The sequence below is a fragment of the Panulirus ornatus genome, chromosome 29 (assembly GCF_036320965.1).
Source record: "Panulirus ornatus isolate Po-2019 chromosome 29, ASM3632096v1, whole genome shotgun sequence".
NCBI lineage: Eukaryota > Metazoa > Arthropoda > Malacostraca > Decapoda > Palinuridae > Panulirus > Panulirus ornatus.
The window spans coordinates 4,164,965-4,182,464 of record NC_092252.1 but is presented as its reverse complement, the minus strand read 5'-3'; the positions used below and the strand labels follow the sequence as shown (position 1 = coordinate 4,182,464).

Genomic DNA, 17,500 nt, shown 5'->3' with positions numbered 1-17,500 from the left:
AAAGTATAATTAAGCTTACGTAAATATCTAAAAATATCTAAATCCTTACGAGGAAATAATCTTTCTTTGCGATATTTGGATTAATATATGATCAAGTATATATATAATGTACATATCAATCTCTGTCTGCATGAAGGTAAACAATATATCTGAGGAAGAAAAAAATATAGATAAAGATAAAGGTAATAATGATATAATCATTTCCAAACATGCCTTAATATATATTAATATAATTATTTCCAAACATGCCTTAATATATATTAATATAATTATTTCCAAACATGCCTTAATATATATATTGATATATTCTTGTCCAGTAATCCAGAACGTTATGGCCAAAATGATAGCAGTGTTTAAAGGATTTCCGATGATTAATGAAATCAATGAACACCCTAGGCCATGATTCACTGCTAATGTAACTATTACTTTTCTGGGAAACGTCTGACATACGAGTTTATACGTAATTTGTGCCTAATTATCTTAGTTTCCTTGCGCTACCTCGCTAACGCGGGAGACAGCAACAAAGTATAATAATGATAATATATATATATATATATATATATATATATATATATATATATATATATATATATATATATATATATATATATAATGGTGACGTTACTCCTTCATAGAATTTTATCTGATGACTATAATCCCTTTTAAGAAGTGATTTCAAACAAGCATGCAACTACTTCCGCATGCAAACATAGTGCACGACCCTAATGGGTGATTACTCCATAAAGAAGATTGCAGTGACATAATTGCCACACAAGACCATTAAACCTATGAAGAGAAGTTGAGTGTCTTTGATAACCTTGAATGTAATTCCTATGCAAGTTGTAAGTAATATATATATATATATATATATATATATATATATATATATATATATATATATATATATATATATATATATATATATATATATATATCATCACAACCAAATTTGTAGACGAAAAGGCAGTTTCAGGGAAACATAGTTTATCGACGATTTCAAAACCAATTCACAGAAAATCATGTTTCAAATCCAAGAAAAGCAGGAAAATGAAACAGTATTGCCACATAAGAAACACAGTTTCAAGCCCTTGGGAAAAAGGAGCAGGGAAGATGAAACTGTATCACTCCACGGAAACTCTAAGCTTCACTCCGAGTGCAGAGGGGAAACAAAATAAAATGAAACAGCAACATTACACAGAAATGTCAAGTCTTCAAAACTCAGTGTGAAACAGAACCTGGGGGGAAGTGAAACTCGAGGACAACACAGGCATCTTGAGTTTCAAAAGCCCGAGGAGAAATGAGAAAACCGGAAGATATGAAGACAGTATTAATGTTCAAGTTATGTTGCGTATCATGACTACCTTGAGGAGAGAGAGAGAGGGAGAGAGAGAGAGAGAAGAGAGAGAGAGAGAGAGAGAGAGAGAGAGAGAGAGAGAGAGGAAAAAGTGGTAGAAAGTTCTCTCTCTCTCTCTCTCTCTCTCTCTCTCTCTCTCTCTCTCTCTCTCTCTCTCTCTCTCTCTCTCTCTCTCTCTCTCTCATCAGCTCTGCCCTCCTGCCAGACAGAGACACACGCACACATCACGAGTCAATGGCACCTTTCCTAACCTTACATTTGCACTTCCTCCCTGCCTTTATCAGATGACCTCTCCAGATGTAACCTACATGGGCGAGAATCGATGCCTCACATGACTCTCTCTCTCTCTCTCTCTCTCTCTCTCTCTCTCTCTCTCTCTCTCTCTCTCTCTCTCTCTTTATCTCTCTCCTCGACCACCACCCACCCACCCGACTCTGCACCTCTACTCTTTCCCCCTTACCATTTGACCTCTCGTGACCTTTCCAGGTCATACTTCCTCTACATCCAGTAACCTTTCAGAGATCCTCTCAGATCACAGGATCGCTCACAGACGACTTTGCTTGTGAGGGATATCATATAATGTGTCATGCTTGATGGATGATGCAGAGGGCAACAACCTTATAAGTCTGCTCAGGAGAGAGAGAGAGAGAGAGAGAGCGAGAGAGAGAGAGAGAGAGAGAGAGAGAGAGAGAGAGAGAGAGAGAGAGAGAGAGAGAGAGAGAGAGAGAGAGAGAGAGAGAGAGAGAGAGAGAGAGAGAGAGAGAGAGAGGCAGGAAATCAAACGCATAAGAGTTTCGATGCGTCTCTGTTTACAGTCAATATATTGATATATGTAGTTATTAGAAATCTGTACACAGCTATAGCTTCTTATCGTTAGCATCGTCTGCTATATCAGTCATTAGCTTCATCTATAATTTTACTGGTAATTAGAAATAGCCCTTTTTTTGTCTTCTACTGTTGCAAAAAAAAAAAAGACAAGAATGTCTTCCCATTTGAAACAGATCAAACCAAGTGATATGATTCAGAGGGCTGGAAACTTTGGAGAGATATGAATTATATCCGGACAATAATTTTCTATTTTATCTAAGAACTTGGGTGAAAATTATTAAGTGCAAATTCAGCATCAGATCCTCTTTTGAGAAAGGGATAGGAACTTCTTTTCATTTTTCTCTTTTGTTCATTTTTTGCTGGGACGAGGTAGAAACTTTTTCCTTCCCTTTTTCTTTCGTACTTCTTTTTTTTCTTTTTTTTTTTTCCTCAACGCTGCAAGAAGGTTCTCCAAACCCGCGAGATCGCTCTGAAATGGCGTTTTTACGTAACTATGTAATTTACCTGCTTGTTCTGTTCTGAGAGGGGGGTTTTACACTGGGGGAAAGGGGGGGCCTTGAACTATATCTCCCATCTAACAATTCTTTAAATTTTATATATATACAGTCCACTATATTCTTCATCACTCTATGCCATTTATTCATCATTTTTACAATAGTGACGTACTTCTTTCCATCCTCTCATTAATATCATGTTATGGCCTCTAGTATTTAGTACATAGTGACTACAGTCACCAATCCTTCCATACGACTATGAAAGGGATATACGGAAATTTTTTTTTTTTCTTTTTCTTTTGCGACATTTCCAAGATATCAAAACGCCTTCCTCTTTTCGTCTTGAGAGAGAAGGATGTGTGGCATGAAAGGTTATAAAACCCTGGAAAACACCCTCCTCACACGCTGGGAGAAATAAGTAATCCATTTTGGTGAGGAGATGAAAGATTAAAGAAGATCATTTGCCTCACCATGAGTCGCGGGGGCGCCATTTGACCTCGATGTTCCTGGATACGATGTTTGGGTTGAATAAGAAGCCATCTTAGCCTGTCCCACTGTTGACATTGTGATACGCCAGGCTTGCCACTCTCTCAAACATGGCCACAGTTTTCTTCTAAAGCATTTCTTCTTTCTGTTGCACTATAATTCTAATTACAACAGACAGATTAATGATTTTAAATGATACAAGGGATTCTTTTGATTTATGGCAAAGTAGGTATGACAATTAAGTCTTGTATTATTCGTAGATGTTGGTACCCTTGGGAAATTAAGTTGCCAGATGTCTCCTTCCGGACACGATGCAGAAAATCCTGGTAAATCAAATCCTATAAACCGTTGCCCACGTTGAACAACCATCGCTGATAGGATTCCAAAGGGCTTTCCAGAGGTCACAGGATGTAGGATCTTGTATAGTCGTCAGGAACAGCAGGAAAGGGAAAGAGGAAAAAAAATGAGAGCAATAAGGGACTAGAGTAACTGCTGTTAAGTCGCTGAGGTTCACTCACGTATAATACTCTGTTTGACACATCACACACACACATATATATCCATTTCAGTTGACGTCGCACCGTAGCCTTCTCGTATATAAATACACTTCACTAATTAACGATATGGCCGGGAGGTCTTGGTAACTAAGGAAAATGTCTCGAAGTTCTGTGTTCAGGAGCTACACACATCACGGATGACTAATTGGCATCTGAAGGCTTCAGAAAGGCGGAGTCTGAGAGGTTCTTCGAAACACCTTCATGCTTCACTCTCCTTTTAGGGGGGGAGAAGACTGTCGCAACTGCTTCATGCTTCACTCTCACTGAGCGTCTAGACGAACCCCCTGTACGAAACTGCTTCGTTCTCCACCCTCATTGGGTGTCTCGTCTGTAAAAGAAGAATGAAACATTTTTCCTGGATTCGCAATTGTGAAAGTCTACTTTTTTCATGTTCCTTCTTGTGCGAGTTTGTATATACAGTCTTGGGGTCAACGATACTCGTCTCTTATTGGTACATATCAAGTGACTCGAAGGATCATGCCTTATTCCTTTACATCTCCGGATGACCCCGTCTCCCCGTATATCTTTGTGCCTCTCCTCGTACGAAAATCTAATCTTCCAGATACTCTAAGAGGAGTACACAGCTCCTGGAAACATCCTGGCCCCCGTGGTGGGTCTTGTGAAATTCAATTTCAGGTCTGGGTCGTTGGTCGGAGCGAGAGTAAGGATGGACGGAAGGAAGTAGGTGGCGTTCTGAAAGGCTCCTATCCTTCACTTGGAACTCCCGTGGTGAATTCCTAGTCATTCATCCGTTGAAGATTATTATTCTCGCAGTGTTCAGGTTGAAAGGAGACAAGTCCTCTCCATTTCAAAAAAAAAAAAAGACAACTTTTTTTCGTCCTTTCTACTTAAAAAAAAAAGAGAACTACCTTTTTTTCCCCCTCTTTGTTCTTTACTTAAGTAACTTTCTCACCTCTTTTTATTCTAAATTTCACGTGAGGTCTCTCTCTCTCTCTCTCTCTCTCTCTCTCTCTCTCTCTCTCTCTCTCTCTCTCTCTCTCTCTCTCTCTCTCTCTCTCTCTCTCTCTCTCTCTCTCTCCCGTCACGTGACCATCCTCTCCTATCCATCTATCTATCTCCCTCTTAGTTGTCATGCGAGTTATATGACTCGGGCCTGGTGGAGGGAAGAGGAGGGAAGAGGAGGGAAGAGGAGGGGAAGGGTCATGCAAGTTATGACACGGAGGAGGCGCCCCTCCCTCCCTCCGTTTTCTTCCTCCTGACTACCAATATTCCTCCATGCCTCCGAAGCTGTAAAACCTTTTTGACCAAAAGGATTTTCATCAAAGCTTCCTTCTTGAAGAGACTTTGATCCCCCACTCCTCATGCCTTCCTCCGCATCTCCATGCCGCCACACTAAGGTCAGGAAATTGAAATCCTTTTTGTCAGCGTTTTACAAACATGTCCCTCAGGTTATGATCCCTTGAGCATTATTTTTCTTATCATATTATCGTCTTCCATTGTGTGTGTGTGTGTGTGTCTGTGTGTCTGTGTGTGTCTGTGTGTGTCCGTACGTCTCTCTCTCTCTCTCTCTCTCTCTCTCTCTCTCTCTCTCTCTCTCTCTCTCTCTCTCTCTCTCTCTCTCTCTCTCTCTCTCTCTCTCTCTCTCTCTCTCTCTCTCACGCACAAAACTCCCTTTCTACCCGTTCGTTCTTACAGTGAGGTGAGCTGTTATTACCACTGGAGAAACATTATGTCCTCCACAGAAGGAAAAAAAAAAGGGAGGGGTGATGGGGTTTAGTTTAGGGGGGGCCCCAGACCCTCCTGACCCAAGATATTTACATCCTCCCGTGGTGGTGGGTTCTATTGCTTGCAGGTGAGAATTAAGCAAGTGGGTTAATGGTCCTAAAACAGCTCCCTCGCCTCACATTTACCGCTGTCCTGGAAAATATATACACACAGGTGTGTGATTACTCGTACCGAAATGCAAGAATACAAATGCACATGTGAAGTGTTAAACTAGACTATATATATATATATATATATATATATATATATATATAGATAGATAGATAGATAGATAGATAGATAGATAGATAGATAGATTAGATAGATAGATACAGATATAAGTATAGATAGATAGATAGAAAGACAGATAGGTGTGTGTGTGTGTGTGTGTGTGTGTGTGTGTGTGTGTGTGTGTGTGCGTGTGATGAAGGAACGAGCGATGAGACCTGGGGGTGCTTTAGATTACATCCATGAGAGTCTCTTCTTCCTGAGGACAGCCAATGATAAATCACCTAGCAGAGGAAGGGCGTCGGCTATTGGCTGACTTGATGGCCGGTTAACAAATGGACTCGGGCAATTTCTCAGAGGAGAGGGTGGGGGAGGGATGCAACATTTTTCTCTCTCTCTCTCTCTCTCTCTCTCTCTCTCTCTCTCTCTCTCTCTCTCTCTCTCTCTCTCTCACACACACACACAGTTTGCCTGACAGCTCGTGTGAGTTGATAATAACCTGTTTCTATCACAGATAATGTGTGACCAAACTGAAAATGTCCCTTAAGGATGATCTCCCCTAATTAAACTTCACTGTTAATGAAGTAATTGATGTGATAAAACTCATCAGGTACAAATGTATTCTTATCCTCATGCTGGGGAAACGTGTGCAAACGACCTAGTCCAAAAGAATAGTTGAAACTGGGGTCAGAGGCTGGGTTCGAACTCCTGTTTTGAGGAGACTTTGATCCACTGAGCCACACATGGTTCGCAACAGCACCAGGTCACATACCCCCTCCTCAGTTCTAATGACCAGTAGACACTTATTAGGTTGTAAATCATCGTTACGTTCGTCTGGTCATATCCAATTTTAAACACATCCAAGATAGAGATTTTTCAACTAATTTCTCGGAAAATCTATGAAAATTCGATGATGATTATTCAAGTTATCGCGTAAACAAAGGGGTAATTACCCAATCCTCGTTTTCTATCAAACTGTAAACGATTTCTTTTTTTTATTGTTTTCGTTTGAACGAATTGTCGCATTTCAGTTATTTTCGACTTGGTTTGAGGTATTGGCACTGATACGTCATCCGTCAGAAATTATCGAAATCCGATTATCATTAGTCAAGTTATCGCGCGAAACGATAATTTGATGGACGGGGAACGGACGGACGGACGATCAGGGCGAACGAATAGACGGACAGACGGGCGGACAGTTGCTCGTGCAGACGGAAGGATGGACAGTACGTCCGGACGGACGGAAGCACGGACGGGCGGACGGACGAACGGACGGACCGGCGGTCGGTCGGACGGACGGACGGATGGACGAACGGACAGACGGTCAGACTGCCGGCCGGACGAACAGACAGACGGTCGGACGGACGGACGGATGGACGAACGGACAGACAGACGATCGGACGGACGAATGGACGAACGGACAGACGTTCGGACGGACAGATGACGTCATCTATATCTTTCTTCTAAAGCTGTTGGTTACATCGTTCTTGGCCACAGTGTCCCGTTCGCCAGCAGTAAAGGCGAAAATTCTATTTCCTGCGGTGGTACTTGTTCCCAACCGGCATCCTCTTTTTTTTCTTTTTTTTTTCTCTTTTTTTTTCCCCTCTCGTCAGCCATGTTTCCCCATGTTATTGGACTCGCATGAATTGCTCTCCTCCCCATTTTCAAAGTACTTTTTTTTTCTTTTTTTTTCTTTTTTTTGAGGGGGTGGGGTGGTGGGGGGGGGGGGGGGGGGGGGGGGGGGGGGGGGGGGGGGCAGTGTCGTGAAAACCGAAACCTCTGTATTTTGTGTTGTTTGAATGAGCGATTGCTTCCGTGGGGACGTTATACACACACACACACACACACACACACACACACACACACACACACACACGTGCTCAGTGTTCGAACATTTTGTTTGACTTACAATATATCAGTTTTGCTGGATTGCACAACGTCTTTCTTGTGTATTGATGAGTATACACACACACACACACACACACACACACACACACACACACACACACACACACACACATATATATATATATATATATATATATATATATATAGAGAGAGAGAGAGAGAGAGAGAGAGAGAGAGAGAGAGAGAGAGAGAGAGAGGAGACATTCGAGGAAAATAGAAGCGAGATTAATAAGAGGGAAAAGATTCAAATTAGAGGGAGTACATGAATATTAAGGGAGATTAAAATGAGGGAGGAAATAATAATTCAGAGATATTAAATGGGGTGGAGAAGGGGGGAGAAGAAGAATTAAGAAAGTGATGACAGAAGAATTAAAGGGGGATTATATGAAGGGAGGGAAAAAAAAGAAATTTAAAAAGATTAAAGAAAAGGACAAAGCAAGGATCAAGGGAGATTAAGGATCAAGGAAGATTAAGAATCAAGGGAGATTAAGGCCGGGTCAAAAGACAGTTGTGTGAGAAAAAAGACTTTGAAGATATCTCAAAACTGTGAGTCTGGAAGACGTTGAGTGGGAAGTGTCGCAATAATGAGGAGAAAAAAAATATATAATGAATAAACAGAGAAAATAAAGAAGAATAAGAGAAATGAATAACAGCGAAGAATGAACACGTAGAACACACGAAGATGAACAAAGAAGGATATGAATGAACACGTGAAGATGAACAATGAAGGATATGAATGAACACGTAGAACACACAAGAATTAAATATAATCTGAAAGAATGTTTGGTTTCACACATCTCTCTTTTTATCATCGTCTCTTCTCTCTTTCACCGCTAACATGCCTCTGTGTGTGTGTGTGTGAGTGTGTGTGTGTGTGTGTGTGTGCCCTGCTTCGGAGACTGAAAGCAATCCCCAGAAACAGTGAAGCTGTGAGATGCTTGCGCAGAATAATCCAGCACTTACGACCCAAGGAAGGCAAACAGGATCTCAGCTCCCTTTGATAACAGTGAGGCAGAATAAACACTAATTTAGTTAACGCGATTTGTAGCAGAGAAAAAAAATTCTTATGAAAATTGGGTAAACATTTCGTAAGGATTAAATGGCATGTTTTCATATCGTAAAAAATAATAACGTTTTCTTCTATATATATATATATATATATATATATATATATATATATATATATATATATATATATATATATTACTATCTTCGGCATTTTGGATTTGAAATGATCCAACAGGTGATCAGAATAGTTTGAACGCTGGGAGTTTTGGTAGCCAATCAGCAAATCAATGGACGATCAGAGTGGCCAACTGCCACATATATCTAGAAATGGGATCGCTCATCGCGTGTGATATACATATATATATTTTTTTTATATGTCATTAACTTCAGGATGCCACTCTAACTAATTAACCAGGTCTATGCAAAATTATGCACCACCTAGTCCTTCAGTTTGGAAACAAATTTAACTTTCCGTGTTTTGTAAATTAAATTGCAATTTTTCTTTTTAATAAGGTACAGGCATTTTCTGGCGATGGTAATCTTATATATCGTGGAGGTGGATAGTCGGATTTTAGGCTCTGTGTTAGGGTTTTTCTTTTGGGTTTTTTTTTTTTGATGTATGCGGAAGTGATTCGAGGTCAGGTGATTCGTGTGTTTTGGAATATGACGAATGCGTGAGTTGAGGGCAACCAACACGTCCTGGCTCACGCGCACGCGCAAGCACACACACACACACACACACACACACACCCGGTACTCTTTATAAACATACGGTTCTCCTCTTTCCCCTCTCCCACCCCCTACACTGTGCAAATAAGTAATTACAAATAAGTAATAACAAATAAGTAATTACAAATAAGTGATTACAGATAAGTAATCACACTCTGGTCCAGGGTTGCAGACCATTATGAGTCCCTGTGAGGGAGCTGGCACGCCAGAAGGACCTGTGGAAGAACAAAATGTGTCTGTTATGATAACGCCATCAGAAGCCGCAACGCAAGGCAGAGAGCGTAAATTACGCCGGGATCTTTGCAAACGTGCGACAATATACGCAATTTATGAGGAGGCGTCGTGTGTGTGTGTGTGTGTGTGTGTGTGTGTGTGTGTGTGTGTGCTCAAATTCTCTCATGGAACCTCTCAGTCTCTCGTAAAGCGTCTGAAACTCTCGTTTCCTTGAAGTACGTTCTTTCTTCACTTTCTTATCATCTCTTCTTATCTCTCACTTTAAACTGTGAGTCGTTTCTACTGCCCTTGAACGCCTCCTGATGTCTCTTCCAGTTTCCAGACACCTCTTGGTATTTCTCTCTCTCTCTCTCTCTCTCTCTCTCTCTCTCTCTCTCTCTCTCTCTCTCTCTCTCTCTCTCTCTCTCTCTCTCTCTCTCTCTCTCTCTCTTACCATCCTCCGGACTTTCTTAGAAATCTCTAACGTCTCTCGCTATGATCTCTCGCCTATCACACATTATTTCCACGTCCGTTAATGTCTCTCGTGGTGCCCATTCGCCTCACCAGGGCGAAAGAAAAATCCTCACCACACTACATGTTTTTCCAGTCCCATTTCCAGCCCCCATTTCCAGCAGCTGTTCCAACTAGATTAACGGATGGATTAATATTGCAACCCTGGAACTCAAGGAGGTAAAGAGGGGGATTTGGAAAGGGTGGAGGATTATGATAATCCCCGAGATGGAATAAGGAATGGCACTGGAAAGTTGGTGTTAGCATTTGTTCATTGTGGCGCTCTGTCGGCGGAGTGGTGGAGAGCATTGTGCTGAGGTGTGGTATGGCAGGAAGTGGTTTTTGTAGAGGGGGTTATGGAAGAAGGGAGATAATGGGAAGGGGCATTGTCAAGGAAGCGTGATGGAAAGGGATGGAAATGGAATGATGGAAGAGGTGTTTCGAGGGCGATGTTGTTGTAGATGTGATATTATAGAAGGAGGTTGTAGGTTATGTTATGAAAGAGATCGTAATGATGAAGGGGTATTATAGAAAGGGGTGGCAGAGATCGTAATATAGGCGCCATTAGAGGTGAAGTCAAAGGGTAGGTCATCATATGCAAGGGTCGTACCATCGTGCTCAAGGGTCGTACCATCGTGCTCAAGGGTCGTACCGTCGTGCTCAAGGGCGTTTCAGTCCTGACCATGACAGACCCACATCGTAGCCTGCACCCGGAAATACCTGGATGACGAAATGACTTAATCATCATCCTAAGATATTCCTGGCCGGCCATGGGCGCACCGGGAGGAAATCAATCGACTCTTTGGTCTTCTGTTTAACCGCGGATGATTCACCACTTTGCAGCCTCCCAAGTCATTTGATTTGGATCAAAGCCTCTCGCTTCCCTCCCTCCCTCCTCCTCCTCCTCTGCTTCCTCCTCCTCCGCCGCCGCCGCTCCCGCCGCCTCTGACGACCAGGCTATCAAATCAGGTCCGACCAATTTCGGCGGAATGCGACCAGAGTCAGTCCGAAGCCGACCACCTCCGTCTCCTCTTAGTCTTGCTCCCCCCAACCTCCCCGCCACCCCAAAAAAAAAGAACGAGAGAGAGAGAGAGAGAGAGAGAGAGAGAGAGAGCCAGGCTGGACGAACACCTTCGTCCTTATGCACATTACGAGCGAAATACAGAGGTTAGCGTCGTTGGCCGACCAGTAGGGAATATACAGTTCTCTCTCTCTCTCTCTCTCTCTCTCTCTCTCTCTCTCTCTCTCTCTCTCTCTCTCTCTCTCTCTCTCTCTCTCTCTCTCTCTCTCTCTCTCTCTCTCTCTCTCTCTCTCTCTCTAGGATGCCCGTCTCCTCATCATTCAAGAAGAATTTTGCAGACGTCTTGGATCTTACCTTCTCGATACACTGCGCTTGGGATTCTCGAAGTCCCTCGCCCTACGCGAATCTTCTGAGACGCCATCAAAACCAACCATGAATTCCCTTCTGGTCACCCTTGTCAATGATGGTGAGGGAGGCGTTCTCTTGTGAAGTCATACCCGGAACGTCATCCATTCCTTTCCGCTTCCTTTTTCCCCCCACACATTCGCCTGCATGCTTGGAAACATAGGAACTGGAACACACAGGAGGAGGGGCTTCTGGAATACAGTGAGAACTGTATGATGGAAATACTCAAAAACATCAGTTCTGGAGTGAAACGTATGGCACGCGTGGCATCTGGATGTATCTGTTTTTATCACACTGGCTCTGGTGTATAATGGCCCTTGAACACATGGAATTTGGAACGCTTTGTTGTGGCATAGATACTGTGGAACGCAACGGTTTTATAACACAATGGTTGTTGAACATATTGGCTCTGGTGCGAAATGGTTCTGGAATAGAGTGGTTCTAGAACACTGATCCTGAAATACAGTGGCTTTGAGATAAAGCATTTCAAAAACGCGTTGTTGTGATTTATAGTATTTCTGAAATGTAGCACTTCTGCTCTGGACCACAACTGTTCTGGAACGCAGCTGTTCTGGAACGGTGCGTCTTGAGCAAATTTCTCATGAAATACAGTGTTTCTTGAATACAGTGGTTCTGAAATACAAAGGCTCTGGAACATAATTGTCAATAAAACACTGTGACTTACTCCTTTATTAGGTCTCTGAAACTTGGTTGATATGAAATACACCGACCCTGGAACACATCTTCGCGAAGTGTTGGTAATGGATCAAATGTGTTTTGAAAACATGACTGGAATACTGTGGATCTAGGACGCGCGAGCTTCACAGAATTTAGGTTAGGTTTGCTAAGGTTAAGGTAAGAGTGCATGATGTTTCTTGAAGTAAGAGGTCTGGAACACAGTCAGACTGGAAATCGCGGACGGTGAAACCCGCCTGGTCTGGAATTCGCTGATTCTGAACCCTCACTTGATTTAGAATTCGCTGATTCTGGAATCTATTTGACCTAGGATTCGCGGACTCTGGAACCCACTTTATCTGGCATACGCAACAAACTCTGGAAAGCACTGGAACGATTGGGCTTCTGCACTTGTATGAGAGCCAAGATTTCCTCTACAGCCGTCTCTCTCTCTCTCTCTCTCTCTCTCTCTCTCTCTCTCTCTCTCTCTCTCTCTCTCTCTCTCTCTCTCTCTCTCTCTCTCTCTCTCTCTCTCTCTCTCTCTCTCTCTCTCTCCCCCTCCATGGAGGCGTTCTTTGCCTATAAAGAAGAAAGAAAGATGGACAGGCCTCGCTCGCTCTCCTTCTCTTTGAATTCCTTCCAAATGACACCCATTCCCCCCACCCTCCATCTGCCTAAGAGAGAGCCGAGGGAAAAATCAGAAGCTACAGAGACAAGATGAGGTGAGAAATAAGACTTCATCTGTGGCCACTATGAACGAATTCTAATTCGCCCTCTTTCTTGGAGCACACGAATTCTGGATCATACTGGAGTATAAAGTGAAGTCTGGAACCTATCCACATCTGGATGGTACATCTTCCAGGACGCAATACATCGAGCACATAGCATATGGCAATGAATCTGAAGTACGGGAGTTCTGCATCATACTGCATCTCTAGTACAGAATCCCTGGAATACATTGTGTATGGAAAAATATATATATAACTGGAAAGCACTGGTCATCGCAGAACGTATTTGATGTGGATGCCTGGCACGCACTGGGTATGAAAGAGAAAGTTATCTGGAACACACTGTGTATGGAGAGAAAGACATCACAAGCACAATATATATATATACATCAGAACAAAGATATCTGGAACACACTGCAATTGGTAAGAGATTTGTCTGCAACGCATTGGATATGGAGAGCGTGTAATATCCGGAACACACTGGATGTCGAGTGTATGACATCTGGAACGTACGCTAGATGTGAAATGAACGACACCTGGAATGCACTACATCTGGAAGGCATAGAGTCCTGAACACATCAGACCTGGAAGGCATGAAGTCCTAAACACACTAGACCTGGAAGGCATGAAGTCCTAAACACACTAGACCTGGAAGGCATGAAGTCCTAAACACACTAGACCTGGAAGGCATGAAGTCCTAAACACACTGGACCTGGAAGGCATGAAGTCCTAAACACACTAGACCTGGAAGGCATGAAGTCCTAAACACACTAGACCTGGAAGGCATGAAGTCCTAAACACACTAGACCTGGAAGGCATGAAGTCCTAAACACACTGGACCTGGAAGGCATGAAGTCCTAAACACACTAGACCTGGAAGGCATGAAGTCCTAAACACACTAGACCTGGAAGGCATGAAGTCCTAAACACACTAGACCTGGAAGGCATGAAGTCCTAAACACACTAGACCTGGAAGGCATGAAGTCCTAAACACACTAGACCTGGAAGGCATGAAGTCCTAAACACACTGGACCTGGAAGGCATGAAGTCCTAAACACACTGGACCTGGAAGGCATGAAGTATGGAACTGATTGCTTAAGAAATAAAGATACTCACGAAGTCCCTGAATTTGAAATACACTTTACTCTGGAACGCAATAGATTTAGAATCAGCGACTACTGGAGCGTATTGCGTCTGAAATACACGACTTGAAGAACGCGATAGATTCGGAAAACACCGACTCCAGGAATGTCTGGAATACATGAGCTCTGGGGACGTTTAGGCTCAGGCATTGTCTCACTAATATCGCCTAAGGAAAGCTTTAATTTACCAAGAGACTGGAAAATTTCGATGTAAAGTGTCTCTCTGGAAGGCTGTCCCTGGCGGAAACAGTTTCCGTAAATCCTACTCGGACTGTCGGGGTAAAAGGGCTCCTCAACGCTTCTTTTGGGTGAAAGGGCTTATTCCCCCGTTTTCTGTGTCTGTTGGTCCTGTCATTTTCTACGTTTGTGTACCTATGTTTCTCGTTCCGTTTTCTCCTTCTGTGTCGTCTCTGTCCCTATTTCTATCTCTCTTTCGTTTTCTTTTCTCGAACTTTTATTTCTTTCTGTACATCTATTGATCCCTTTTTCTTTATTTCTTTTTCTGGATTCCTCTCTCTCTCTCTCTCTCTCTCTCTCTCTCTCTCTCTCTCTCTCTCTCTCTCTCTCTCTCTCTCTCTCTCTCTCTCTCTCTCTCTCTCTCTCTCTCTCTCTCTCTCTCAGACACACATCCCTGATAGCCTCTTTCCAGCGACGCCCCACCAATCCAGTGGTCCAGGTTTATGGAAAGCCACACTCCTCTCTCTCCAATCTGTCTGCCATTGTTCGACAGAGGGAAACCCTCGCTCACTCTCACATTCACTCGACGGGCGGCGTCCCAGCCACCTCCCACCTCCTCCCCTCATTTTCCTCCTCATTATCTGAACATTCTGTTCGACATCTTTATCGATGCATTGGAAGTTCCTTCCCCCCCCCCCCCCCCCAGCCTTTCTTTCTTTCTTTCTTTCGTCCTCACAGCCACACAACAACGCCTTAGGTGTCCGGCTCGGTTCCTAGAAGACTGGGGGTTGTGGGGTGTTGTGGAGGTGTTGTGGGGTGTTGTGGTGTTGTGGGGTGTTGTGGAGGTGTTGTGGGGTGTTGTGGAGGTGTTGTGGGGTGTTGTGGAGGTGTTGTGGATGAGGAGGGATTATGTTTTTATCCCTACGTGTACATATGAATTGTGGGGGAGCTGTTGTTGTTGTTCTTGTTGCAGTTTTTTTTTCTATGTTGACAATACCGTTCGTATGTATGTATGTATGTATGTATTTTTCTTTCATGATTGTCATCTTTTTCGTCTGTGAGAGACAGAGGTTTCCTCTCTCTCTCTCTCTCTCTCTCTCTCTCTCTCTCTCTCTCTCTCTCTCTCTCTCTCTCTCTCTCTCTCTCTCTCTCTCTCTCTCTCTCTCTCTCTCTCTCTCTCTCTCTCTCTCTCTCTCTCTCTCTCTCTCTCTCTCTCTCTCTCTCTCTCTCTCTCTCATCTCTCTCTTTCTCTCCCTCACAACAGCTACGACGCCCGGGGCACCAATGGTCTCTACCAGCCAGACGAGGTCCTCTCCGGCCGGGGATCCTTCGAAACCTCCACAAATCCTGCCAAGCTCATCCTGAGTCCTGTCCTGGCGAAGGATCAAGCCGTGTACACCTGCAGGGTCGACTTCCTCTCCTCGCCCACCCTAAACACAGTCGTCAACCTCACGGTTATAGGTGAGTGGAGAGAGTACATGGGAGTACAGGTGAGTGCAGGGGATACATGGAGGTACAGGGGAGTACATGGGAGTATATGGTGAGTACAGGGGATACATGGAGGTACAAGGGAGTACAGAGGAGTACAAAAAAGTACAGAGGAGTACAGGGGAGTACATGGAAGTACAGCAGAGTACAAGGAAGTGCAGGGAGCACAAAGTATTGCTTGTAAGTACAAAGGAGTACAGGGAAGTACATGCAAGTACAAAAATGTTCAGGAAAGCACAGGGGAGTGCAAGAAAGTACAAGGGTGTACAGGGAAGTACAAGGGAGTACAACATGAGAGTTGCACGTGATAGCCAGGTAAGAGAGAGAGAGAGAGAGAGAGAGAGAGAGAGAGAGAGAGAGAGAGAGAGAGAGAGAATGATAGAAACTAAATTTCAGAGAGAGAGAGAGACCAGACACACACACACACACACACACACACACACACACACACACACACACACACACACACACACACACACACACACACACAGTACACACGAACACAGAAAATTAGCAGACAACAAAAGACCCAACGACCTGTAACGGGATTATCATCCTCATTAATTTGAGAATTTTCTTCATCTCCATCTGGTTAATGGTCACCTGGTGACTGGAAATAATCCTTTCGTTTCCAGCCGAATGAGTCTATTGTGTTGACGTTCATGACAGCAATAGAGACCTTATTCCAGTGTGTTCACTGACCCTATATTATATATATATATATATATATATATATATATATAGCAATTATATTGGTTGTAAATAAGAGGATCATTCAAAGCACCAGAACAGCTATGTGAAGGCTCTGGAATCCATAGAGTAAACATTAGGTTAGGATCTACAGCCATGTAAACAGCAGGGACGAGACAGATGAATAGGGTTGGATTATATTCCTTTTTTTTACGAATCAGCTTACCTAGTTTCGTACCACAGGACAGCTTTAAGATACAGCAAGGGTACAGACAGGATCCCCCACTTTGCCCAGGGCTGACTGTATTAGATTCAGGGGTAGTTAGAACCTTGAAAAAAAATAAGAATAGGTGATGAAAAATATATACGTATAAACTGAACCAATTTGGTGTCGGGTCTTACACCAAGTGAATATCAAAAGATCATATTTTACAAGCATCTCGTATCGTTATCTCTCCATCCCATTCTTCGTTATATACACTCTCTGTATTTTTCCTTCGTTCTATTCTCCATTTCCATTCTTATCAACCCTCAACTCTCCTCTCTCTCTCTTCCTATCCTCATTTGCTTCCATTCTTCTTCCCGTCCTATTCTCCCGCCTGCCTGTCCCCTATCTTCCTATCTCAGCAAAGAAGACACACAGTGACACTGCAGAAGGTCGTAGGGGGATGAAACGAACCGCTCAGCCAGTGTTCAAACTGTTCGAAATCCAGTGAAACTGTTTCGAATTAAGAAGAAAGAGAGAGAGAGAGAGAGAGAGAGAGAGAGAGAGAGAGAGAGAGAGAGAGAGAGAGAGAAGGGAACGGTGCTTTCGTTATTGGAGTATGTTGTCGATTAGATTCAAATGGTTCTTTTACCTTGGAATTAATGTAGGTGTTGCACACACACTCCAGCTCTCTCTCTCTCTCTCTCTCTCTCTCTCTCTCTCTCTCTCTCTCTCTCTCTCTCTCTCTCTCTCTCTCTCTCTCTCTCTCTCTCTCTCTCTCTCTCTCTCTCTCTCTCTCCTCTCTCTCTCTCTCTCTCTCTCTCTCTCTCTCTCTCTCTCTCTCTCTCTCTCTCTCTCTCTCTCTCTCTCTCTCTCTCTCTCTCTCTCTCTCTCTCTCTCTCTCTCTCTCTCTCTCTCTCTCTCTCTCTC

The 17,500-nt window shown here is 43.3% G+C and overlaps 1 protein-coding gene across 3 annotated transcripts in view; it reads left to right on the top strand.

Annotated features, from left to right (window-relative positions):
* Positions 1-17,500, top strand: part of LOC139758026 (nephrin-like) — a 238,177-nt gene that overhangs the window by 150,671 nt on the left and 70,006 nt on the right. For all 3 annotated transcript variants that reach the window (XM_071679033.1, XM_071679032.1, XM_071679031.1), the window contains exon 4: positions 15,452-15,648. In XM_071679033.1, the coding sequence (XP_071535134.1) occupies positions 15,452-15,648 (197 nt within the window). The remainder of the gene's footprint in view (positions 1-15,451; positions 15,649-17,500) is intronic.